The sequence below is a fragment of the Tamandua tetradactyla genome, chromosome 10, assembly GCF_023851605.1.
Source record: "Tamandua tetradactyla isolate mTamTet1 chromosome 10, mTamTet1.pri, whole genome shotgun sequence".
Classification (NCBI taxonomy): Eukaryota; Metazoa; Chordata; class Mammalia; order Pilosa; family Myrmecophagidae; genus Tamandua; species Tamandua tetradactyla.
The window spans coordinates 107,140,607-107,168,080 of NC_135336.1; the positions used below are offsets into that span (position 1 = coordinate 107,140,607).

General features: G+C 48.3%; 1 protein-coding gene across 2 annotated transcripts in view; it reads left to right on the top strand.

Annotated features, from left to right (window-relative positions):
* Window positions 1-745: 745 nt before the first annotated feature.
* Window positions 746-27,474, top strand: part of SLX9 (SLX9 ribosome biogenesis factor) — a 50,647-nt gene continuing 23,918 nt past the window's right edge. For both annotated transcript variants that reach the window (XM_077119183.1, XM_077119185.1), the window contains exons 1-2: window positions 746-964; window positions 19,070-19,178. In XM_077119183.1, the coding sequence (XP_076975298.1) occupies window positions 827-964; window positions 19,070-19,178 (247 nt within the window). In that variant the 5' untranslated portion in view covers window positions 746-826. The remainder of the gene's footprint in view (window positions 965-19,069; window positions 19,179-27,474) is intronic.

Sequence of the window (27,474 nt, forward strand, 5' to 3'; positions counted from 1 at the left end):
GGGATTGAGAAGGGCTTCTTGACCAAAAGGGAGAAGAGAGAAATGAGGAAAATAAAGTCTCAGTGGCTGAGAGATTTCAGAGTCAGGAGGTTACCCTGGAGGTTATTCTTATGCATTACACAGATATCCCTTTTTAGTTTATGGTGTATTGGGTGGCTGGAGGGAAGTTCCTGAAACTGTTGAGCTGGGTTCCAGTAGCCTTGAGTCTTGGAGACAACTGTATAATGATACAGCTTTTACAATGTGACCGTGTGATTGGGAAAACCTTGTGTCTGATGTTTCTTTTATCCAGGATATAGATGGATGAGTAAAAAATGATAATTAAAAAAAATAATGGGGGGATAAAGGTTAAAAATTGGGTAGAGAAAAACTGGCAGTGAATGAGAGGGAGCGCTAAGGGGTATGGGATGTGTGAGTTTTTCCTTTCTACTTTTTATCTCTTTTTCTGGAGTGATGCAAGTGTTCTAAAGTCGATCATGGTGGTGAATACACAACTATTTGATGATATTGTGAGCGACTGATTGTACACCATGTATGGACTGTATCTGTGTGACGATTTCTCAATGAAAACAGAAAAACCAAACAGAAGAGGTGTGTGAGTGACAGGTCCGCGGCCGGAGGCGTGTCCTGGGTGGGCTTTGGGGCGGGGCCAGAGGTGTGAGCCCCGCCCCCCCGAGGAGCCGGCACTTCCGGGCGCCGACGGGGCCGCCGGGAGGAGGGCGGAACCGGCAGTGGCGGCTCCTGTTTCCGGGGGCCGTGAGCGCGACGGACCGGGTCCCGGAAGGGCCCCGCTTGTGTTGCTGCGCCTCGGGCTGTCCTCGCGGACATGGGGAAGGTGCGGGGCCTGCGGGCTCGCGTGCACCAGGCCGCGGTGAGGCCCCGCGGGGAGGCCGCGCCCGGCCCCGCGCCCCCAGCCCCGGCGGCGCCCCCCGCGCAGGCCTCGACCGGCGTTGCCGGGGGAAAGGTAAGGTCGGACTCCGCGGGCCGGACGCGGCGGGCGGGGCGGGGCGTCGAGGGGGTCGTTCCCGCGTGGGTCCCGGGCCTGCTCCCCGCCTGGGTCCCGGTCCTGTTCCCCGCCTGGGGCCCGGACTCGTTCCCGCCTCGACTGGGTCCCGGGCCTGCTCCCCGGGCCTGCCCCGCCTCGCCCGAGCTCCGGGCCTGCCCCCGGCCGCCGCCTCCGGGTGGTGGTCCTGGCGGTCCCGATGGTCCTGGGAGCGCTGGGGGCGCGGGCTAGGGGGTGACTCCAGCGCCCCCAGATTCCTTTCAGTCTTACCTTAGCTCCCGGAAAAGGACAGGAGTTCCCAGGGCAGAAGACAAAATGAAGAGCAAACTGAAAATGCAGCTGGGAGGCAGGTGTCGACCTTGAGCTGCTCTGGAAACACTAGCTGTTGTGCTGTTTTCCCACATTTTTTGTGAAATTTAACGTACGTTCTGGAAAGCAATAAAGTTTTAAGTGCATTGTGACAGGTAGCTACAGAACAGATTTTAAAGTCTGGTATGGGTTACAGTTCCGCGATTTCAGGTTTTCCCTACTCGTTACTCCAAGACGCTGGAGACTGAGAGTTGTCGGCGTGATGATCCAGTCCTCCTGCTCCTTGGCTCCAGCCCACCTCTGCACTCTGCCTTCCCCTTGATCTCTCCCACCTTTAGGGGTTTTTGTGCTGTGCCCGTTCCAGCCGTGTGGACAGATGAGATGGGCATGAACTGGTTGATGTTCTGGGCACGCTGGCCCTCTGGATTTCGGGACTTACCTGGCTTAGGAACGTCTAGAGGTTGTACATTTCTGGAAAGTCATCTCGGGGTGTGAAACTTTTTTAGAACCTCAGATGGAGCCCTGGGTGTTCGGTAGGGTTAACGGAAATGGTATTCGGGGTTGTCGACAATATCAAGATCAAGGGCTTCACCTATTGATCTGGGAGTCCCTATGTCGGAGGCAGTGTCAGGAATTTCCCTGGTGGTAAAGTTTAATAGTTCCACATTTTTTTCTCCCATACCTCAAGGGATTTTGCCAATGCTTTTTTTTTTTTTTTCCCGTTTTTAGATCGTTAATTTTTATTATAAACAGCGATCAGACACACAAGCATTCTTGACATATAAGCATTCTTGAAGTGATTACCATCAGTTTGCCAATACTTTTGAATTGACTGCCCACATACTCTGGGATGTATTTAGGCATTAAATTAAATAACAAGCTCTCGCTCCCATCCTGGGCTCCATGTGTTTGGTTGTTTAAATGAGCTATCCAGGCGGGTTTCTGTATTTTCTAAATACAGAAGATTTAGATTTTGGACAAAATAAATCTCTCCTCCTTTGGTCTCATGGTAGGCGAAGTTCTAAAATATAGACAATGTCATCCTTTACCCTGTTTTCTGATTTATCTTGGCTTGGACCAGATGGGTTTTGTTATTTCTAATTGAAGCCTAATCTCTTTTTTATTTCTTTAACAGTTACCGTTGTATTAGTGCTGACTTTCAGAGCTGCAGAACTCCAGCTCTGAGTCTTGCTTGTCACTCAGGTACCCAAAGGTCCAGGGAAATACCAGGTTATACATATATAACACAGCCTCGCAAAATCTCAAAATAGCATTTACAGCTCTGGGCTAAATGTGACTGCTTTTAAAACCTTACAGTCTAGGCCCCAATTTTTTTATAAGTATTTTCTGAAAGAGATTATACAATATTTGTCCTTTGGTTTCTGGCTTACTTTGCATCACATGATGTGCCCAAGGCTCATTCACCTTGTCGCATGCCTCACACCATCATTCCTTTCTGTAGCCACAGGGTGTTCTGTCGTTTGTATACACCACAATTCACCATTCTTCCTCTCAGTCACCGTGTCCTGCAGCCACCTCCTTCCATTGGGCATCTGTGGATAATGTCCAGAGTAAACAAATTGTGTCTCACATTAATCTCAATAGTTGTATAATCATCAACACTCTCAGTTCCAAAGAGAAAAATAACATAAAAGCACACCCTCACCAAATAGCAAATTCAAATGTCCGCTTGACTCTTGTCCTCCCGTCCGGCTGTTTCCCGCTGCTCTTGCTGTGGTGCTGTGATGTCCTCTTCACCGTGGACCGTAGCATGTGCTCGTAGTTTTCCCCTCTACCCCTCTGTTATTAACTCTTTGTACAAGAGTCAGTCCCTTCGAGGTAGTTCATGCAAGAACTCATTTATTTATATTTGTAGTGTCTGTCTATGTCACTGCTTTCAGCTCTTCTGAGTATATACCGAGTATGATTTATCCTGGGGAACGTTCTGTGTGTGCTAGACAAGAATGTATATGCTGGTGTTTTGGGGTGTAATGGTCTTTGTATGTGTTAGAGCTAATTCATTTATCACAAAAAAAAATCTCTATTTCCTTGTTGATTCTCTGGTTGTTCTATCTATAGAGGAGAGTGGTATATTGAAATCTCCTACTGTTATTGTTGAAGCATCTGTTGCTCCCTTCAGTTTTGCCAGTGTCTGTCTCATGTACTTTGGAGCTCCTTGATTGGGAGCATAAACATTTACCATTGTTATTTCTTCTTGGTCGAGTGTCCCTTTTATTAATATGTAGTGTGCTTTTCTTCAGCATTTGATGGACTGATTAGTGTGTGTCTTGGGGAAGGCCTGTTTGGATTTAATCCATTTGGAGTTCTTTGGACTTCTTTGGTATATGCATAATTATGTCTTTTAAAAGGGTTGGGAAGTTTTTCCCCATTATCTCAAGTAATCTTTTAGCCCTTGTCTCTTCTTCTGGAACACCAGTGATTCTTATATTTGTGTGCTTTGTGTTGTCCATCATTTCCCTGAGATCCGATTCCAATTTTTCCTTTTTTTCCCGTTTTTTCTTTTGTGTGTTCAAATTCAATTGCCCTGTACTCGGTTTGTTTATTCTTAATGCCTCTTCACATCTGCTGCTGTGTATCTCATATTTTTAAAATTTGTTCTACAGTATTTTTCATCTGTGTGAGATCTGGTATTTTTCTACTTAATCTTTCAAATTCTTCTTTATGCTCTTCTAGTGTCTTCTTGATCTCCTTTAAGCCATTAGCCAACCTACGTATTTATTTAGGAGGTTTGCATGAACATCTTTGATTAGTTCCTAATTCTGAGCCTCCTCCCGTGTTTTAATTTGGTCGTTTGCCTGTGCCATATCTGTCTGCGTGTTCATGTGCTTTATGACTTTCTGTTGCCTTTTAGGCATTTGGTTATCTTAATAGGGTTACTTTGAAAGCTGATTTCCTTCAGTCCTCTCAGGCTTTGTGTTTGCTTGTGGGCACGGGGCACAGTCGTCACTAGCTTCCTCCTCCTTCCTCTCTGCCCTTGCAGTCCCGAGGGCTCCGGGCCTCTGGATGGAAAGGGCGCACCAGCTGGATGGTCTCTCTGCAGAGGGAACGCCAGTTTGTTTACTTCTGGGTTCCCCAAAGCAGCTTCTGTCCCCGGAGCTAAGGGGGGTGTCCCAAGCCTGGTGCAGGGGCAGACATTTTCCTGGGCACTGCTCTGGTCCCCAGGGCAGTCACGGCTGAGCCCACTTACCCCATTCTCTCCATCCTGAGTCCTCCCCCTTTCATCCAAGACCTCCCTGTATAGTGCTGAAGACCCTCTCAGGTCCCTCGCATCCTGGGACTGCTGTCCCACTCGTTTTTTGCCACATCTCTGGTTCCCTGGAGCAGGAGCCGCCTATCCTCTTCCTCATTTTCTGGGAAGTAGTAGCTGGTAACTTTTCACCAAGACTCATGCTCAGGTACAGAGGATATGGCTTTGGATCAGTAATGCCAGTGATAACAGCCCCACTTAGCACGTACGTGTGCAAGCCCTTTACCTCTTCACGAATGCTTAAAATTGCCAAGACCACTCAGCTGCTAAGTAGGGGGCTTGATATTTGGACCCAGGCGGTCAGACTCCAGCTCTCTGCCTTTTTTTTAAATCATCTTTTTTGAGTTATAATTTATGTACCATAAAATTCACCCATTAAAGTATATAATTAACTGGTTTTTGGTATGCTTACATAGTTTTAGAACATTTTCATCATTTGGAAGAAAACTAAAAACAAGCTAACATAACAGTCGCTCTCCTTTCTCCTTTGCCCCAGCCTTTGGCAGCTGCAATCTGTTTCCTATCTATATTGCCTGTTCTGGACATTGCATGTAAATGGAATCATGTAGTATGCCAGTTGCTGAATATGTCAATTCCAGTTATGCATTCTGAAACTGGAGAAATGACCACAGAATGAGTCTGGGACCCACTGGACCCACAGTGAGATGGACTTGAGCTAAAACTCCATGGATCACCTGACCTCCATAAGCCCCTGTGCTGATTGGTGGGCCAGAGTGACGTTTTGGGACTTCTGGAATTAATGTCACTACTGAGCCAGTGTGTGATAATCCCGGAAATATCTGACCATTTCCCTTTGCCCGGTGCAGTCAAGAGGAGTAGGTCTTGGAGATCCAAGATGGCGTCTTAGTAAGGTACATGCGTCTTAGTTCCTCCGACTCCAAATCAACTAATAGGTGAACAGAAACAGTACAGAACAGCTCCCGGGGCTACAGCAGGGAATGGACACACAGCGTAACCCAGTCTGGGTTGGTTAGTCTGACTGCAAAACTCGGCTGCGGTGAGTGAGATCCCTGAGCGGCGGGCAATTTCCCGAGCAGCCGCAGCTGCGGCGGTCCGAGCTAATCCCTCCCTCCTTCCCGGGCTGGCTGAGAGACGCGGAGAGACAAGCTTCCCAGCCAAGGTGGCCGGCGCCACACTTTTGCGGGCGGCTTCGAGTATCGGCTTCGAGTCCGCGACTACGAGTCTCGGATCAGAGGGCTATCCAAAGTCTGGGCTGGCAAGTCTGACTGCGACTCTTGGCTGCGGCGAGACCCCCGAGCAGCGCGCAATTTGCCGAGCAGCCACAGCTGCGGCGGTCCGAGCTAATCCCTCCCTCCTTCCTGGGCCGGCTGAGAGTATCGGAGAAGCAAGTTTCCCAAGCCGAGGCAGGCGGCGCCCTTCTTTTGCGGGCGGCTTCGAGTCTCGGCTTTGAGTCCGCGGCTACGAATCTCAGATCAGAGGGCTATCCAAAGTCTGGGCTGGCTAGACTGACTGCGAGACTCGGCTGCGGTGAGACCCCCGAGCGGCGCGCGATTTCCCGATCAGCGGCAGCTGCGGTGGTCCGAGCTACTCCCTCCCTCCTTTCCGGACCGGCTGAGAGTATTGGAGAAGCAAGTTTCCCAAGCCGAGGCAGGCGGCACCCCTCTTTTGCGGGCGGCTTCGAGTCTCTGCTTCGAGTCCGCGGATACGAGTCTCGGATAGGAGGGCTATCCAAGCCGCGGTAGCCCCCCCCCACGGGAGGCTTCCTGGTCCGGTGGGGAATCCCCCAGGCCCGCTGCGGCCCGCAACCAGCCTCAGGGTCCCCTCAAGCCGCGGCAGCTGACGCCCCTACCACGCGCGGCCCCTGAACCAACGGAGAGAATTGGATCCGAAATCCCCAGGCCACGGAGATCGGTGACTGGGGGAGACCCATTCCAAACACTTGAGACAAACGTGTGCCACGTGCGCCACGTACTGGGCAAGATAAGAAAAACAGATCCCAGAGATTTCACAGAAAAATCTTACAACCTTGCGGGGTCCAACACCCAGAGAAATCTGAATAAATGCCCAGATGCCAGCAGCAGAAGATAACTGTCCACGCTCAAAAGATTGAGAATATGGCTCAGTCAAAGGAACAAACCAATAGCTCAAATGAGACACAAGAGCTGAGACAACTAATGCTGAATATACGAACAGAAATGGAAAACCTCTTCAAAAATGAAATCGATAAATTGAGGGAGGACATGAAGAGGACATGGGCTGAACATAAAGAAGAAATAGAAAAACTGAAAAAACAAATCGCAGAACTTATGGAAGTGAAGGATAAAGTAGCAAACATAGAAAAAATAATGGATAGCTACAATGATAGATTTAAAGAGACAGAAGATAGAATTAGTGATTTGGAGGATGGAACATCTGAATTCCAAAAAGAAACAGAAACTATAGGGAAAAGAATGGAAAAATTTGAACAGGGTATCAGGGAACTCAAGGACAATATGAACCGCACAAATATATGTGTTGTGGGTGTCCCAGAAGGAGAAGAGAAGGGAAAAGGAGGAGAAAAACTAAAGAAAGAAATTATCACTGAAAACTTCCCAACTCTTATGAAAGACCTAAAATTACAGATCCAAGAAGTGCAGCGCACCTCAAAGAGATTAGACCCAAATAGGCGTTCTCCAAGACACTTACTAGTTAGAATGTCAGAGGTCAAAGAGAAAGAGAGGATCTTGAAAGCAGCAAGAGAAAAACAATCCATCACATACAAGGGAAACCCAATAAGACTATGTGTAGATTTCTCAGCAGAAACCATGGAAGCTAGAAGACAGTGGGATGATATATTTAAAATAATAAAAGAGAAAAACTGCCAACCAAGACTCCTATATCCAGCAAAATTATCCTTCAAAAATGAGGGAGAAATTAAAACATTCTCAGACAAAAAGTCACTGAAAGAATTTGTGACCAAGAGACCAGCTCTGCAAGAAATACTAAAGGGAGCACTAGAGTCAGATACAAAAAGACAGAAGAGAGAGATATGGAAAAGAGTGTAGAAAGAAGGAAAATCAGATATGATATATATAATACAAAAGGCAAAATGTTAGAGGAAAATATTATCCAAACAGTAATAACACTAAATGTCAATGGACTGAATTCCCCAATCAAAAGACATAGATTGGCAGAATGGATTAAAAAACAGGATCCTTCTATATGCTGTCTACAGGAAACACATCTTAGACCCAAAGATAAACATAGGTTGAAAGTGAAAGGTTGGGAAAAGATATTTCATGCAAATAACAACCAGAAAAGAGCAGGAGTGGCTATACTAATATCCAACAAATTAGACTTCAAATGTAAAACAGTTAAAAGAGACAAAGAAGGACACTATATACTAATCAAAGGAACAATTAAACAAGAAGACATAACAATCATAAATATTTACGCACCGAACCAGAATGCCCCAAAATACGTGAGGAATACACTGCAAACACTGAAAAGGGAAATAGACTCATATACCATAATAGTTGGAGACTTCAACTCACCACTCTCATCAATGGACAGAACATCTAGACAGAGGATCAACAAAGAAATAGAGAATCTGAATATTACTATAAATGAACTAGACTTAATAGACATTTATAGGACATTACATCCCACAACAGCAGGATACACCTTTTTCTCAAGTGCTCATGGATCATTCTCAAAGATAGACCATATGCTGGGTCACAAAGCAAGTCTTAACAAATTTAAAAAGATTGAAATCTTACACAACACTTTCTCGGACCATAAAGGAATGATGTTGGGAATCAGTAATAGGCAGAGTGCCAGAAAATTCACAGATACGTGGAGGCTCAACAACACACTCCTAAACAATGAGTGGGTCAAAGAAGAAATTGCTAGAGAAATTAGCAAATACCTCGAGGTGAATGAAAATGAAAACACAACATATCAAAACTTATGGGACGCAGCAAAGGCAGTGCTAAGAGGGAAATTTATTGCTCTAAATGCCTATATCAGAAAAGAAGAAAAGGCAAAAATTCAGGAATTAACTATCCATTTGGAAGAACTGGAGAAAGAACAGCAAGCTAACCCCAAAGCAAGCAAAAGGAAAGAAATAAAGATTAGAGCACAAATAAATGAAATTGAAAACATGAAAACAATAGAGAAAATCAATAAGGCCAGAAGTTGGTTCTATGAGAAAATCAATAAGATTGATGGGCCCTTAGCAAGATTGACAAAAAGAAGAAGAGAGAGGATGCAAATAAATAAGATCAGAAATGGAAGAGGAGACATAACTACTGACCTCACAGAAATAAAGGAGGTAATAACAGGATATTATGAACAACTTTACGCTAATAAATACAACAATTTAGATGAAATGGACGGGTTCCTGGAAAGACATGAACAACCAACTTTGACTCAAGAAGAGATAGATGACCTCAACAAACCAATCACAAGTAAAGAAATTGAAGCAGTCATTCAAAAGCTTCCTAAAAAGAAAAGTCCAGGACCAGACGGCTTCACATGTGAATTCTATCAAACATTCCAGAAAGAATTAGTACCAACTCTCCTCAAACTCTTCAAAAAAATCGAAGTGGAGGGAAAACTACCTAATTCATTCTATGAAGCCAACATCACCCTCATACCAAAACCAGGCAAAGATATTACAAGAAAAGAAAACTACAGGCCGATCTCTCTAATGAATATAGATGCAAAAATCCTCAATAAAATTCTAGCAAATCGTATCCAACAACACATTAAAAGAATTATTCATCATGACCAAGTAGGATTCATCCCAGGTATGCAAGGATGGTTCAACATAAGAAAATCAATTAATGTAATACATCATATCAACAAATCAAAGCAGAAAAATCACATGATCATCTCAATTGATGCAGAGAAGGCATTTGACAAGATTCAACATCCTTTCCTGTTGAAAACACTTCAAAGGATAGGAATACAAGGGAACTTCCTTAAAATGATAGAGGGAATATATGAAAAACCCACAGCTAATATCATCCTCAATGGGGAAAAATTGAAAACTTTCCCCCTAAGATCAGGAACAAGACAAGGATGTCCACTATCACCACTATTATTCAACATTGTGTTGGAGGTTCTAGCCAGAGCAATTAGACAAGAAAAAGAAATACAAGGCATCAAAATTGGAAAGGAAAAAGTAAAACTATCACTGTTTGCAGACGATATGATACTATACGTCGAAAACCCGGAAAAATCCACAACAAAACTACTAGAGCTAATAAACGAGTACAGCAAAGTGGCAGGTTACAAGATCAACATTCAAAAATCTGTAGCATTTCTATACACTAGCAATGAACAAGCGGAGGGGGAAATCAAGAAACGAATCCCATTTACAATTGCAACTAAAAGAATAAAATACCTAGGAATAAATTTAACTAAAGAGACAAAAAACCTATATAAAGAAAACTACAAAAAACTGCTAAAAGAAATCACAGAAGACCTAAATAGATGGAAGGGCATACCGTGTTCATGGATTGGAAGACTAAATATAGTTAAGATGTCAATCCTACCTAAATTGATTTACAGATTCAATGCAATACCAATCAAAATCCCAACAACTTATTTTTCAGAAATAGAAAAACCAATAAGCAAATTTATCTGGAAGGGCAGGGTGCCCCGAATTGCTAAAAACATCTTGAGGAAAAAAAACGAAGCTGGAGGTCTTGCGCTGCCTGACTTTAAGGCATATTATGAAGCCACAGTGGTCAAAACAGCATGGTATTGGCATAAAGATAGATATATCGACCAATGGAATCGAATAGAGTGCTCAGATATAGACCCTCTCATCTATGGACATTTGATCTTTGATAAGGCAGTCAAGCCAACTCACCTGGGACAGAACAATCTCTTCAATAAATGGTACCTAGAGAACTGGATATCCATATGCAAAAGAATGAAAGAAGACCCATATCTCACACCCTACATAAAAGTTAACTCAAAATGGATTAAAGATCTAAACATTAGGTCTAAGACCATAGAACAGTTAGAGGAAAATGTAGGGAGATATCTTATGAATCTTACAATTGGAGGCGGTTTTATGGACCTTAAACCTAAAGCAAGAGCACTGAAGAAGGAAATAAATAAATGGGAACTCCTCAAAATTAAACACTTTTGTGCATCAAAGAACTTCATCAAGAAAGTAGAAAGACAGCCTACACAATGGGAATCAATATTTGGAAACGACATATCAGATAAAGGTCTAGTATCCAGAATTTATAATGAGATTGTTCAACTCAACAACAAAAAGATAGCCAACCCAATTACAAAATGGGAAAAAGACTTGAATAGACACCTCTCAGAGGAGGAAATACAAATGGCCAAAAGACACATGAAGAGATGCTCAATGTCCCTGGCCATTAGAGAAATGCAAATCAAAACCACAATGAGATATCATCTCACACCCACCAGAATGGCCATTATCAACAAAACAGAAAATGACAAGTGCTGGAGAGGATGCGGTGAAAGAGGCACACTTATCCACTGTTGGTGGGAATGTCAAATGGTGCAACCACTGTGGAAAGCAGTTTGGCGGTTCCTCAAAAAGCTGAATATAGAATTGCCATACGACCCAGCAATACCATTGCTGGGAATCTACTCAAAGGAATTAAGGGGAAAAACTCAAACAGACATTTGCACACCAATGTTTATAGCAGCGTTATTTACAATTGCAAAGAGATGGAAACAGCCAAAATGTCCATCAACAGAAGAATGGCTAAACAAACTGTGGTATATACATACGATGGAATATTATGCAGCTTTAAGGCAGGATAAACTTATGAAGCATGTAATAACATGGATGGACCTAGAGAACATTATGCTGAGTGAGTCTAGCCAAAAACTAAAAGACAAATACTGTATGGTCCCAATGATGTGAATCGACACTCGAGAATAAACTTGGAATATGTCATTGGTAACAGAGTTCAGCAGGAGTTAGAAACAGGGTAAGATAATGGGTAATTGGAGCTGATGGAATACAGACTGTGCAATAGGACTAGATACAAAAACTCAAAAATGGACAGCACAATAATACCTAATTGTAAAGTAATCATGTTAAAATACTGAACGAAGTTGCATCCGAGCTATAGGTTCTTGTTTTGTTTTGTTTTGTTTGTTTTGTTCTTATTATTATTACTTTTATTTTTTTTCTCTATATTAACATTCTATATTTTTTTCTGTTATACTGCTAGTTCTTCTAAACCGATGCAAATGTACTAAGAAACGATGATCATGCATCTATGTGATGATGTTAAGAATTACTGATTACATATGTAGAATGGTATGATGTCTAAAAAAAAAATGGTCAGCACAATACTGCCTAATTGTAATGTAATTATGTTGGAACGCTGAATGAAGCTGCATCTGATCTATAGTTTTTTTTTTCTTTCTCTTACATATTTTTGTACTTTTTATTTTTATTTGTGTTTTCTCTGTGTTATCACTTTATTTCTTTTTCTGTTGTCGTGCTATTTCTTTCTCTAAATCGATGCATATGTACTGAGAAATGATGACCATACACCTATGTGATGATATTAAGAATTACTGATTGCATATGTAGAATGGATTGATTTCTAATGTTGTGTTAGTTAATTTTTTTTAATTAATTAAAAAAAAAAAAGAAAAAGAAAAAAAAACATATGTGGAAACAGTTTATGTGTTAATGCTAGTTTAAATGAAATGGATTCTTTATTTCATTTCCTAATTGCATTACAATAAAATTCAATTAACTTTTGCAATATAAAAAAAAAAAAAAAAAGAGGAGTAGGTCTCCTTAGGAAAGGCTGGGAGGAAGGTCGACAGTGTGAATTTTGGGCAGTGTAATGGGGTCCTTCCCCAAGGGTACCTGCCCCCCCCCCATTCGAGGGGCAGTCCAGCAGCTTCTGAACTAAAATATGCAGTCTGTGACCTTTTGGGTCTGAAGGCATTTGATTAGCAAAGTGTTTTCAAGGTCAGTCTTATTTAGCGTACTTCATTCTTTTTATGACTGAGTAATCCAGTGTATGTAAGCCCCACGTTTTGTTTTTCCATTCTTTTAATGGACATATAGGTTGTTTCCACTTTTTGGCTGCTGTGAATAATGCTGCTATGAATATTTGTGTACAGATTTTTCTCAGGTCGTGGAGAGTGGAATTGTTGGGCCATATGGTAATTCTAGGTGTAACTTTTTGAAGAATTGCTGAACTGCTCTTTAGGATGCACCATTTTATATTCCCACCGAGAAGGGGTGGGGGTTCCAGTTCCTCTGCAGCAGCACTAAGGATTGTTACTACTTGTCTTTCTGATTATGGTCACTTTAGTGGGTGTGAAGTGGCATCTCATTTTGGGTATGATTTGCATTTCCCTGATGGCTAATGATGTTGAGCATCTTTTGTGTATTTTCTTTGGAGGAATGTCTTTTCAACCCTTTGCCCATTTTTGGGGGGCTGCTGGGGGATGTCTGACATTTCCATGTTGATTATGTCACTCTCCACATTCACAATTTTTTTCTCCACATACACACTTTTTTTAAAAAACATTTTTATTATAAACAACGAACAGATGTACAAACATTCTTGACATACAAACATACTTGTTGTGGTTACAGTCAGTGGCTCACAATATCATCACATAGTTGTGTGTTTATCACCATGATCATTTTTTTTAATGTTTGCATCTCTCCAGCAAAAGAAAGAAAAAAAACTCAATACATGCCACACCCCTTAGCACTTGTATTTCAATCTACTCAATTTATTTTAACCTTTGTTCCCCCATTATTTGTTTGTTTATCCATATTTTTTACTCATCTGTACATATCATAGATAAAAGGAGCATCAGACACAAGATTTTCACAATCACACAGTCACACTGCAAAAGCTATATCATTATACAATCATCTTCAAGAAACCTGGCTACTGAAACACAGCTCTACAGTTTCAGGTACTCCCTCCAGCCTCTCCGTTACACCATAAACTAAAAAGGAATATCTATATATTGTGGAAGAATAACCTCCAGGAAAACCTCTCTACTGTGTTTGGAATCTCTCAGCCACTAGCACTTTATTTTATCTCATTTCTCTCTTCCCCCTTTCCGTTGAGAAGGTTTTCTCAATCCCTTGATACTGCATCCCAGCCCATCCTAGGATTTCTGTCCCACGTTGCCAGGAAGGTTCACACCCCTGGGAGTCATGTCCCATGTAGACAAGGGAAGGGCAGTGAGTTTGCTTGTTGTGTTGGCTGAGAGAGAGAGTCTTGGCCTATTTTTAATTGAGTTATTTGCATTTTTATTGTTGAGTTATTAGAGTTCTTTGTATAATCTGAATACTAGACGCTTATAAGATATATGACTTGTGAACATTTTCTGCCATTCTGTACGTTGTCTTTCCTAAAAAATGTCCTTTGAAGCACAAAAGTTTTACATTTTCACAAAGCCCCATTTATCTATTTTTTCTTTCGTGGCTTTTGCTTTTGGTGTCACAGTGAAGAAGCCATTGTCTAAGACCGGCTCACAGAGATGTAGGGTTTTTTTTTTTCCCTAAGAATTTTGTAATTTTAGCTGTTAATATTTTAAGTTCTTGACCCATTTTGAGTTAAATTTTGAATGTGGCATGAATTGTGGATTCCTCTTCCTTCTTTGGGATGTAGCTCCCCACTGGTCCCAGTAGCACTGGTGAAAAGACTGTTCTCTCCCTATTGAATGATCTTGACGTGTCAAAATCAATTGGTCATAAATGTTTATTGAAACTCCCATTAATATGTATGGAATCCTAATCCGTGTGGTCATATGTATGGAACCCTAATCCATGTGTCATATGTATGGAACCCTAATCCATTAATATGTATGGAATCCTAATCCGTGTGGTAACATGTATGGCAGTGCCAGCACACACAGTCTTGCTTACTGCGGCTTTGTATTAAGTTTTGAAATCAGGAAGTGGATTTCCATAAACACCGTTTTCCTTCTACAAGGTTGTTTTGGCTATGCTGGCTCCCTTGAATTTTTGTATGAATTTTGGGACTAACTTGACAATTTCTGCAAAAAAGGCATCTGGGATTTTGATAGGCGTGGCACTGAGTCAATTTGGGGAGTTTCCCATCTTAATAATATTAAGTCTGCCCATCTGAATACAAGTTATCTTACCATCTGTTAAGTCTTCCTTTCTTTTGTGATGTTTTATTCATTTTTGGTGTACAAGTCTTACACTTCTTTTGTTAAATTCCCAAGTATTTTATTTTTGCTGGTGCTAATTGTAAATGGAATTGTTTTCTTAATTCCATTTTTGGATTGCTTGTTGTTATTTCACAGAAGTACAATTTTTTTTATATATATATTGATCTTGTATCCTGAAACCTTGCTGAACTTCTTTTGTCGTTCTAATAGTGTTTTTTTTTTTTTTTGTGGATTCCTTAGGGTTTTCTATATATAAAATATGCCATCTATGACTAGATGAGTTTTACTTTTTCCTTTCCGATTTGGATGCCTTTTAGTTTTTTATCTTTCTACCAGCCCAGCTGCCCTGGCTGGACCTTCTATGCTCACGGTAACTCAGTCTGCACGCTCAGGGGAAGGCAGGATAGTGGGCGCTTCCCTGCTCCTCAGCTCACCTGCTGTGGTCTGAGTTGTCTTGGCTTTTCTTTTCTCAGATGGGGCAATCCTTTTTCCAGCCTCCCTCCTGTGTAGAACATCTCCAAGTGTCCTTGTCAGGAGCTGGGCTGATGGGAAGTGGACCTGCCAGCTGCTGAGTGAGCAGGCCCACGGGCTAACTTTGGGCCCTGCCCTGCTTCTTTTAGAGCCTTTCAGACTGTTGGGCTGGGCCCTGTGGTGCAGGTGAGGGACCCCTTCCCGCTCTGATTTCTGTTTCAAATGCGCCTCCAGTTCCGGTCTGACCCCATCGGCCAGTGAGACGAGAGGGCTGCTGCTGCCTCAGCACCTTCTTCACTGCCCTGATGCCATTGGCAGGTATTTTCTAGTCTGTTCTTAAAACCTATGGTTTCATCTTTTTTCTGTTTGTGTGATCAAATTCTAGTTGAGCAATTTTTTTTTTTTAATTGTAACTGTTTATAGCATAGCTTTGAGTTAGGAGACTTTGCCCTACTTTTCAGCCCATTTTTTGACGCTGAGGTTTATTGTGGAAAGAGGGATCCTGTGGGTCCCTTCTGGGCCAGTCCAAGGGTTCAGTGCCTGCGGTTCTGACCAGCGTGTAGGGACGCGAGCCCGTCAAGGTTGGCGGCCCTGGCTCATGCACGGTTCCCAGGCAGGAGCGTTTGCTGGTCTTCACTTGGGTTTACGCCAGTGCTTGATGTCTCTAGTAACACCTGAGTGTGTGCTTCTCGTGTATGAATCTTCAACGGTAACCCTGTAATTTAGGGTCCGTCTGTTTGCACACCTGGCTCAGGGAGGGGTGGCTCTTTAGAGAAAACCTGGCACCTTGGGATTTTAGGAGTGTTGGGAAAAGTAGGGGGTTTAGACGGGGGAGAGAGGTGCCGTCAGTGGAGGAGGAGAGAGAGCAGACGGGGACGGGGAAGAAGGAGAGCCGGGGAAGGGAGGCAGCTGCAGGGCAGGACGGGGCACCAGGGAGGCAAGCCCCGTTTGCTTTACTTCACTTTGACACATTGGTCATTAGCCTTGGCCAGAGGATCTTTTAGTGAAGCAATTTTTCATTCACAGTTTTGTTTGGAGACCTCTCCTGCTGTCCACTGGGCCTGAGAAAGCTCACCCTCTTTCTTCCCAAGGCACCTCTCGAGTGAGCAAGGCCAGCTGACCCCCAGGTGGCCACTGGAGGCTCAGATCGTCTTTAAACGTTATGCCGTGTGGAGGGAGAGTTCAAGAGCCGGGACTGTGAGGAGAACCCCTGTTCGAAGCAGGAGTTTTTCCTGGACGAGGAGAGGTTTTGGACTTGAGAGCAGGCCCTGGTCAGTTGAAATGGCGTGCTTGTGCACCCCTGGTCTCGGGCCCTCAGACTGTTGGGTGTCCGTCTCCAGACACAGACCCGGACAGTCCGGGCCCCCTCGTGGGTGGGAAACCTGTGAGAACGCTCCCTGGGTAAAAGCCCAGCTTGTAGGATGCAGGTCGAGATGGAAGGAGAACCTCACCCGGTTTTTTTGGCGACCCACAGCAGAGTTTGTCCAAGTGGACGTCGGTCTGGTGAGACCATGAGCTCATGTGTCTGCGAGGCCGACTGGGGCAGCGGGCTCCTAGGGTCTCAGCCTGCGCCCCACCCTTTGATTCTTTTCCTTGTGACGACACTTTTAGTCGGCACAAAGGACAGCAAAACGGGAAGGAAAGGAATGGCCTGATTCCATCAAGGGTGACAAGTGGGAACCAGTGACAGAGCCCAGGTACCAAACTGAGCAGAAGTAGCCAAGGGGCACCGCAGAGTGGAGTTGAAGCCTGGCGTTGGTGTGCCACGTCGGCAAGGGCACTGCAGGCTGCGAGCAGCAGGGCACTGGGTCCTCTGTGTGTCCTGCACCTGGCTGAAGGCAGGGTCCACCACGATGGACAAGGTGGGCTGGGGCTCGGTGGAGCCTCTGGGGTAACTGTGGAAGTGAACAAAGGGCAGTCAGATGAGAAAAGATGAGAACACACATAGGCTGTTATTTGGAGCTTGTCCCTAGCAGGGGACCAGCCACCATCCCTGCCTTTGGCAGAGTTCCAGAGACAGGCAGGGGAGTGGGCGAGCTTCACGGCAGGAAAGGGGGCTTCGGGGTGCCTGATGGGGCTGTGGGCGTAGGGTCTGGGCAGAGGCGAGTACACATGGTGTTCTGTGGAATTGGTTAGGGGGCAGATACGGCTTCTGTGGGTCCCGGGTGGAAAGTGGGGGCAGAAATTAGGAAGCTGCCAGTCACTGATGCGTTCCTGGCTATTTGGGGTCAAATGTCACAGGGATTGTGGTTCGGCCTCCTGGGGAGGTCACTGTGGCTAGTGGACCAGAGCTCTGATTTTAGGTATCGTCTTGACGACGTAAGTGTGTCTAAGACATTAAGCGTATATAGGAATCCAGTGAGAGGAGGAACAAAATCCTCAGAAAGACCAGGCAGGTTTTATTTATTTATTTATTTATTTTTATTTTATTTTTTTGAATACCAAAAAACATGTAACAAATGCAAACTTTCTCTTATGATCATTCTGTTCTACATATATAATCAGTAATTCACAGTACCATCACATAGTTGCATATTCATCATCATGATCATTTCTTGGAACATTTACATCTATTCAGAAAAAGAAATAAAATGAAAACAGAAAAAAATTCATACATACCATACCCCTTACCCCCTCTTTCATTGATCACTAGCATTTCAATGTACTAAATTTATTTTAACATTTGTTCCCCCTATTATTTATTTTTATTCCATATGTTCTACTCGTCTGTTGACAAGGTAGGTAAAGGAGCATCAGACAAAAGGTTTTCACAGTCACACAGTCACATTGTGAAAGCTATATCATTATTCTTTCATCTTCAAGAAACCTGGCTACTGGAACACAGCTCCACATTTTCAGGCAGTTCCCTCCAGCCTCTCCATTACATCTTGAATAAGAAGGTGATATCGACTTAATGCATAAGAATAACCTCCAGGATAACCTCTCAACTCTGGAATCTCTCAACCATTGACACTTTGTCTCATTTCTCTCTTCCCCCTTTTGGTCGAGAAGGTTTTCTCAATCCCATGATGCTAAGTCTCAGCTCATTCTAGGGTTTTTCTCAATCCCTTGATGCTGAGTCTCAGCTCATTCTAGGATTTCTGTCCCACATTGCCAGGAAGGTCCACACCCTTGGGAGTCATGTCCCACGTAGACAGGGGGAGGGTGGTGAGTCTGCTTGCTGTGTTGGCTGGAGAGAGAGGCCACATCTGAGCAACAAAAGAGGTTCTCTTGGGGGTGACTCTTAGGCCTAATATTAAGTAGGCTTCACCTATCCCCAGTGGGGTTAAGTTTCATATGAACAAACCCCAAGACTGGGGGCTCAGCCTATAGCTTTGGTTGTCCACACTGCTTGTGAGAATATCGAGAATTCAACTTGGGGAAGTTGCGTTTTCCCCCGTCCTCACCATTCCCCGAAGGGGACTTTGCAAATACTTTTCCACTCACTGATCAAATCACTCTGGGATTCATCTGGGCATCGGTTTTTTTTGAGAAAAAAAACCAGTATATAGAACTTATATAAATGAATAATGTGGTCACTGAACTTTAATACAAAATGGAGAGTTAAGTAGCATTCTGATCAGATTATGAAATTGTCATCCTTGAAAGACATTTAAGCGATGTGGAATTGTTGACTTTATTGTACCTTTTATATTAGCTTCCAAATGTGTGCTGTAATGGGTTACAGCTACCACATGGAAGCGCTCTGAGTTGGGGTGCAAGAGAGGCTTTGGGGTGCTGGTGTGTCCTGCAGCGCTCCCTTGGGCCGAGTTCTCATGCCTACAGGGCCTGTGTGAGGCACCTTCGAGGGCTCAGTGCTGAGGTCTCGCGTCTTCACTTCTTTCCTTTTGTTGGGGTTTTAGGAGTGGGCATTGGTGAGCACCGACATCTTCGCCGGGACCAAGATCGACCCCCGCGCCCTGGTGCAGACACTGGACGTGGACGCGCGGAGCGTGGCGGCTGCCAGGAGAGGTGAGGGGGCGGCCTGGGGCTGAGCGCGGCGTATCCGGCACCCACCGCGGGAACCGGTGCCCACCATGGTCTGGCACATTTTGAGGTGGCCTGTGCATTTTTTAAAGCATTTCCTCATTGTGGAGAAACTTGACATTTATTGAAGTTGAAAGGATGGTATAAGGATCCCTCTCCTTAGAGGAAACATAAAACCAGAGGGCAAAGCGGCGCAGAGCATGCTGCCTTCACAGGAGTAGCACCCAATGCCGGCGGGTCAGCCCCCGCTGTCCAGAGGCCCAGGTTGGCAGGGTGGTGATGCGTGGGGGTCACGGGTGCATCACGCAGGTCACCTGCACAGGAGAAGGGCGCACTCAGGAGAGAGACAAGGAAGAGGCAGCACACAGAGGAATCCCCGGCGGCCACCGCCACCTCTGGCGCTCACCTTCTGGTTATCGTGGCGCCCGCACCGGCCTTTGTAGCGTTTCAGTCACAGATGCCGGGTGTGCAGTTGGGAGGGCTCTAACGTTCCCTGTTACGGTCCCACTGGTGACCCGGAGGGCTCGTGGCGTGCTGGTTCCAGCTACCAGTGAACACCTCCTGAGCGGCTGGGTGTGGGCCAGGGCGCTGGGGGATGGCCTCGTGGTCGGGCCGGGTTTGCAGGAGTTGGGGTGGAGATTTGGACCTAAGCCTGGGAGATGAAGCTCTGACGCTATGAAGAGTGGTGGGTGTGGGGTCGCCACCCGGTGTCCAGCACGTGTTGGTGGCTCAGCCTGGACAGGTTGAAGGGAGGTGGGTGTTCCACCTTGCCTCCGAGGGGGCTGAGTGGGTGGGTGTGAGTGGCTTGATGGGGGTGCCGTGTGGGGGCTGGGAGGGAACACCAGCGCCAGGCCCTGTATCCTCTAGGTGCTTCTGTGTGGCATGGGCCCCGGCCTGGGCAGAGGTGGCGGCAGGGTGGTGGAGGTCACCGCAGTGAGTGGCTGGCTTCTCGGCCCGTGTTCCCAGTCTGCCTGCTCGGGTGGGGTGGTGCACCTTCCTGCCAGCCTGACCCCCCCGGGCTCTCCAGCCTGCAGCTTGTCGGTGGGTCACACAAGGGGTCGGGCATGGACAGCTCAGGACCACTGTCCAAGCTGCTGGGGAACAGAGAGCCCTGTCCATCCCTTTTGCTCTGCTGTCTGTCCTGCCTGGTGAAGATCCTCACACTCTGGCTACCCGCTCGGTCCTCTGTCTGCCCACGAGCCGTCCGTCCATCCCCCACCACTGCAGCTCTGCAAGCGCCCACCAGGTGGCAGTGTCCGGCCGCGTTGGCCCAAGACCCGGACACCCGGCAGCAGCCCCTGCACTGCAGGCAGAGGGTCCTTCCTGCCCCATCCTTGCCTGTGAGTCAGGAGTTGCCCAGGGAGGGCAGCTGCGCACGAGAAGCCCCCCAGGAAATCAGCCTAGTGCAGCAGGGAAGTTGGAGTGACAGAGTGGAGGCCCCGGGGTGCGGGCACATCTTGTTTGGATGCTGTATGGTAGGGGTCACCTTTCATTCTTTTTCCATGTGACTGTCCCATTATTGAAACACCATTTGTTGAATTTGGGGGGAGGGCAGGGAGGTACCCAGGCTGGGAATCGAATCCAGATCTCCTACATGCCAGGCGAATTCGTCCACTGAATGGTCCTTGCACCTCCTTGTTTTGTGTCTCATTAGCTCAGAATGGGGGCCCTGGCATCCCACTGGGTAGACTCAGGAGCTGCTGGTGGCCTGGGGCTGGGCTCCCGGCCTCGGGTGGAAGGGCCACAGGCCACACAGTGCTGGCCTGGGCTTCACCACGTCCTCCTGAGCTCAGGCTTGGATGTTGCTGGAGGGTCCATGTGGCTGGCCTGAGGAGGACAGTGGCAAAGTGGTGCTGGAGGCTGGCCGCCTCGCAGGGGCCTGGGGTGGAGGGGGACTTGGGCTCTCTGGGGTTGGGATCAGCTGTTTGTCCAGGGCATCCTGTGAACTGTAGACCCCACCCCTGTGGAAAGGGTGGCCCTGCCTCCTTGGTGCTGTGAGGGACTGCTGTGTTCGAAAGGTCCTGCGGTGCTTATCCCGAGGAGGGCCTGGCAAGGGCCGAGCTGCAGAGCTGGCTCCCTGGACAGTCAGATGCCCTGATTCACCTGCATAGGGCCCACCAACCTGCCAGCTCGGAGCCACCTGCATGAAATGGGCTGTGTGTGAAGCTGCAGAGGACCTCGGTGGGTATCGCGTCCACACATCTGTCCTGTGTGTGTGACAGTCCTCTGAGCCTAGCCGTGGTGGGGGGGTGACATCGCCTGCCTGACCCCCAGGTCTTGGCCCAGCAGCCCCCTTGCGTCACCTGGGTGCCCTGGACCTGTGAGAAGCTGAGAGCCCCTCCCAGGGAAGCACTTGTGCAGCTGGTGCTTGGATCCCCACCTGAGAGCCCTGTGCTCCACTTAGGGCATTTGAACCCCCACCCTCGCCCCCCAGGAGTTGCAGTGTTTGGACTTGAATCTCTGGGTCAGGCCCTGAGAGGTGGGGAGGGTGATTACTTCAGGGGCGGTAGAGGCCCCATGGCCCTGGTAGGCCTGTGTGGGTGACACGGGGGGCAGCCCTGGCAGCCCTTCAGGAACAGCCTTCTCCTGCCCCCTCCCTCCTCCACTGACCCTCCCCTCCTCATCCCCCTCTCTTCCTTCCTCTTCCCCTCCCCCCTCTCAAGTCTATTCCAGCCCCCAGCTATCAGTTGCTGTCCTCCAGCCCTAACACCTGCTCTTTCCTTTACAGTGACCTGTGTCCTACTTGCCCAGCCACCTCCTGGGGTGCCTGGATTTGGAGTCGTGGGGGCCCATTTAGCAGCCCCACAGCTGAATGTCTCTTTCTTGAACAAACACCCTGCCATGGTGCTGTCCACCCCCCTCCACCTGTCCTTTGTGACCTGTTCTGGGTCTCTGCTCTCTGCAAGCTGAGACCTTGACTGTCCTGTACCCCGAGGCTCCTTTCAGACCCAGCCTTGCGTTAGGGAGGCATAGCATGGACCTGCTTTCTCAGGATGACGAGTTGAATGCTTAATAGAAAAGAAAAGACCACAGGGAGTTGAGTTCTTTGGATGATCATCTGTTTTTCTTTAATGTGGATGCTTTTATGTCTGCGTACAAATCTCAGAAAAAAGAGACCGTATCGCCATGTCTAAACTCTCAGCCACCCCACGGCTGTGTGGCCAGTAAGACACATGTTTTCTTCCACCTGTTCCTTGGAGAGTCCCGAGGAGAGTGGGGTCCCGGGCCCTGCGGGGGAGGCGCTGTGTGAGACCAGCGTGGATGTGCTCTTGGCTGGCTCTGGTACCTCGGGAGTGGGGCTCCGTGGCCTGGAGCCTGGGCCCTGTCTCCGGCATTGCCCTGAAGGGCAGGCCCTTGGCTTACAGGTGCCAGGATCAGTGGTCTGGCCTGAGGCTGGTCAGGACTGGCCCTTCTCTGCCGGCGGGAACGTATCTTGAGGTTCCAGCTGCCCTAGCCCTGCCCTGTGCTCCTCTCAGCTCTCGATTGGCCCGGTTCTGCATCCTGGTAGGCAGCCTGGGTCCTCGTCCTTGGTGACAGCAGCTGCCCAGTGACCTCCTTAGTCTGTCTGCTCGGATTAGTGATGACGTGTCGGCTCCAGAGGCCACTGCGCCTCACCTCAGGCTGGTTCAGAAATAGAACCACGCGTGGTGTCTGGACGTGGTGCTGCTCAGCCTTGCCTGCCCCCAGCTCTGCCTTCATTCTCTACAGAGGATTGCAGACACTGCCCCGCATATCTTGACCGGCACCTGGGGCGAGGCCCCTGCCTGTCCTGTGGCTCAGGAGGTCTGGGCACCCCAGCCCCTAGCTGGGGCAGGTGGGGGGCCTGGAAGGAGGACGGGTTTGTAGGGGACAGCTAGAGACTGTCCTGGTCCTGGTGGGCCAGTGGCTGGGACAGGAGCAGGTGGCATTGCTGCGCGGCCCCCGGGTAGGCTGCCTCTGGTCCTGCCCAGCTGTCCCACACGTGGCAGCCCACGGGCAGTGAGGCGGCTTCTTTCCTGGGGTCAGGTGGAGACCCTTCCAGCCAAAGTGTGCAGTAGGACCTTGTTTCACACGAATTCAGCCCACACAGATTCACTTGTATGTAATGGCAAGCAAAAAAATAAAGACAGAGTACTAAAAGTTTTTAAAATTATTTCTGTGATTAATTTTGTTTACTTATTGTTGCTGGAGTGTTTATTTGCCTTATTTATAGAAAACGTGTGATAGGTAAGTTTGTATAAGAAATACGTATTAAGTGATGGGATTCACCATAATGCATGATCTTCAGCTTACCTGGAGGGTCTGGGATGTAGCCGTGGCCCTGCCGTACTTGGGAGCAGACAGGCCGGAGAAGGGGCACAGGGCTTACACCAGACACGTGCAGTTCCAGGGAACAGGCACGCCACATAGTCCCCAGGCCAGCCTCCCGCTGGCGGGAAGCACGTCCTTAGTGCGGGCCGCTCTGTGTGTGTGTATGTGTGTGTGTGTGTGTATTTGTGAATTTATTTTGTAGTTAGATGAGCAGTGTACAAAAAAGAAGCCCGCAGCACACAAGAAGATATTTTTCGCTGCCCCCAGCCGCCTCTGACCTTGCACTTGGTTCTGGGGGTCTCATCTGTGACCCCTCCCCAGTAGGCCCAAGCCTGTCGCCGGTCCTTGCTGCGGAGAGTGAAGCCCATGGCCCCGAGCACCCCCTGCTTCCCCCCAACCCTCGGCGTGGCTCTTGCTTTATGCTGTGCCTCTGGGAGCCCATGAGGTGGGGTGGCCCATACCCCTTTGTGTTCGTTTGTTCTCCCACGGCAGGTGACACGGCTCCATCCTAGGAAGAGGCCCCTGTTAGGAGACCCAGTGCCCTGGTAAGGCTCCACCTTCAGGAAGTGTGAGTGTGTGTTTGTGTGCGTGTGTGTGTGTAGGTGCTGGGGGAGCAGAAAGCAAGGCCAGGCCTGGGTGGGTGGCCTTCAGCTTTAAGATGACGACAGCTCCAGGGCCTGGAGGGCTGTGCCACTGGCAGGTGGCAGGACCAAGCCCTTGGGCCCAGTGCCCTAACTGTGTCGCCATGGTGATGTTTGCTGTGTGCCTCCCCCTCTGCAGGACCAGACGGTGCTTCCTGGGCTTCTCCCGGCACTCCCAGCAGGGGCTACAGAGTGTTCTAGAAGCGGCAGATTGGTGACATGTGGGGGGGCACGTGCTCTCCCCGAGCCCTGGCAGCTGTACGTGTGTGCAGAGTCTGCCTGTGAGAGGCCGGCCTCCTCATGTGTGGCTCAGGTGGCCCTGGGCAGGTGGTGAGGGGCCTGGCTGTGTGTGGGCACAGGGTGGATGCCCACAGGACTGCAAAGCTTGCTCCTTTCCTGGTCAAGCCGAGGATGGGTAAGGGCGGGTACCAGATTCCTGTCCTGCCTGTCATGAGGTGGCTTCTGAGTCGGCTGGGGGGACACTACTTGGGGGTATTAAACATAGCTGTTTGTAAGAATCCTCCCTCTTTTGCAGCTCTGAAATCAGGGTCAAGGCAGAAGCCGTGGAGAGCGTGTCCTTACTCATGTCCTCCTCACCCCACAGCTACAGCAGAGTGAGCGAGGGAGTAAGCCGTGTGGAGCTGCTCTCCTAAAGTGGAGTCCCAGTGGGAGACAAGGTCCCCCTCGGCCTTCCTGTCCTCCTGGCAGCGGGGGTGGAGTTCTGGGCACCCACGGGAGATGGCCTTTCAGCATGGCCCCACAGGGAGCGGTTGTGGGCCATGTCCAGTCTGGGGGTGGGCTGCCTGGCCTTCCAGCAGCTGTTGTTGCTGGATGTGGGGGGTGGGTCTTGGTAGGGTGGGGTGCCCCGGACAGAGGCCCAAATGTCCATGTGCCAGACATGGCTGAAGATGGCCGTGCATTTCTTACTCTGGTGGCAAGGAAAGGCTGGTCAAGGAGACAGCCCGTGGAGAGGGGCCTTTGGGGGTCAGGAGGAGCTGGCTGTCAGGGGGAGCTGGGTGTTGGAGGCGGGTCTTGTGGGGGCAGGTACTGGTGCAGGGGGCCAGGGGTGAGGGAGTTGGGTGGGGGTGATGGCATCGGGGGGATGGGAGCTGGACGTGTTGGTGGAGAGCTGCGTGTGGGGGGCCAGGGCCCCATCAGTGCTGCTGGCGGTGAGGATGTTCCCGTGTACCTCCCCTGAAATGCCTCTCACAGGGGTCGTGACCCACACGAGCACTAAACCTCAATGACCAGACCGGGGGGCTCCCAGAGCCTGCTGTCCCCTCGCCCACATAAGATCTGTTATTGGTCACTCCAGCACCTTCCTCCCAGAGGTGGATGATGCCGTCTTTAAAACGATGTGCCACAATAGTGATCTTGCTACTGAGCTGGACATTTGGGGTCACTCCCTTGTTTGGGGTGCTGCTACTTGGGCGCGTGCTCTTCTGTGCTTTGACCCCCTCCTGCTCAGAGAGGGCTGGGGGAGCGGTCAGTTGAGCATGTGAGCTGCTATTTCTAACCTGGCCTGGGGACTGGGTGGAGGTGCAGTGCTGGGAGCTATTTAAGGCTCTCGCATATTTCTGCTGTTTGTGGAGCCCGAGCTGGCAGCACCCTGCCAGGCCGTCTGCTCGTCACCCACAGCTCGTCATCAGCAGTGGGGGCTGAGGCCGGCTTGGGCCCTGGAGAGATCATGGGCTCACGGTTTTCAAATGGAAACCGCGGGGCATGTGGGGGAGAAGCCGGGGGCCCTGGGATACAGCGTCTGAAATGTGCCATCTCAGTCTCGTTTTTTGGTGCTGGGATTTCTGCCATGCCTCCCCCTGGGCAGTGAGACTGGCTGTTCTCCAAACCCACGTGAGGATGCTCGGGCAGGAGGCATGAATTTGGGGCTCTCTGGAGCATTCAGGCGGTCGGTCTTCAGCTGGGCCTGGCAGGGGGCTGCTGGCCGGCTCCGGGTCTTGGGCATGTCCTTTGCAGTGCTGCACGGGCTTGGGGGTGTTGGCGAGGGCTGCACATGGAGGTGGGGGTGGGGTGGCCCTGCAGACTCCTGGGAGGGGCCTCCTTACGGTTCCCTCTGGGTCTTTCCATTCAGCCAACAGGAAAAACCCCGTGAAAGTGTGCGCGTGGTGGGCGTGCAGGGGCGGAGGCCCCTGGGCAGTGAAGGCAGGCAACAGACAGACCCACGTGTCCTTGGGTGGGTCATCGCGGCCCAGCACCCTGGCATCTTATGAGGACTTTCGCGCAGTGCCACCGTCCTCCTCCAGACCCTGTGAGGTTTGCAATCTACCGGGAGTCAAAACTCACTGGCTAAAGCGACCTGCTGCGGACTGCAGCCCCCAGCGTCCTGCAGCGCAGTAGCACCGGCAAGGCCTGCGGCAGGAACCGCCGAGCCTGGGCACAGCTTGCGCTGGGACTGCGTGTTCTGGACACAGGAGAAGCCTGCCGTTTGGGAAGAAGGGGAGCGTGGGTCCTTCCTGCCTGCGAGGCCGGCTCAGTGGGTCCTGCCTGGCTGGCCAGTGCCCGCTGAGGACAGGACCAGCCCAGCCCTGTGCGCGAGCCCCCGCCTGCACTGCCTCCTGGGCCCGAGAGGTGAGCCAGTTGTCTGGACTCTCAAATGGGCTTGACACCTTCCTAACCGGTTCAGGAGCCATCATTTCCTGGTAAGCTGCCCATTTGTGCTCTCCTGCTTCACTACTGGGAGTTAGTCTTTTTCTTATTGGTTTGAAAGGGCTGTTTATTTAGGAAGGAAGCCAGCTGTTTTTGTTATGCATGCTGCAGATGTTTCCCTCATGTTGGTAGTTCCTTTTGAATATGTTCATACAGTTTTTTTTTAACTACAGAGGTTTTAAATTTATAGTCAAGTTGTTTCCTAGTGATCTACTTAAATTAGTTGTCTACTTTTCTGTATTTTTATAGTATTTTTATGGTTTTGTTTTTTATTTTTGCATTTAATCCATTGAGATCTTTTCTTGGCACATGGAGTGCAGTGGAGGATTCCAGCTTTATCTTTTCCCCAAAATGGCCAATCCTATAACTGCTTTCATTTTTCTTTCCTTTTTTAAAAATTGAGATAAAGTTCACCATTTTAACTATTTTAACATGTACGATTCAGGGCTAAAAGTATACTAAAAAGTATACCCTGATGTCTTGCAACTGTCATGTCTTATTCCAGGACCCCTGGCAACCGTCTTCTGCCTTCTGTCTCATGGGCCTGCCTCTTCTGGATGTTTATAAGAGTGGAATCCAGCATGTGCGGCCTTTTGTTTGGCTTCTTTCACTGAGCCCATGGTTTTTAGGGTTCATCCGTGCTGGAAATGCGTCAGAACTGCATTTCGTTTTATGGCTGAATAATG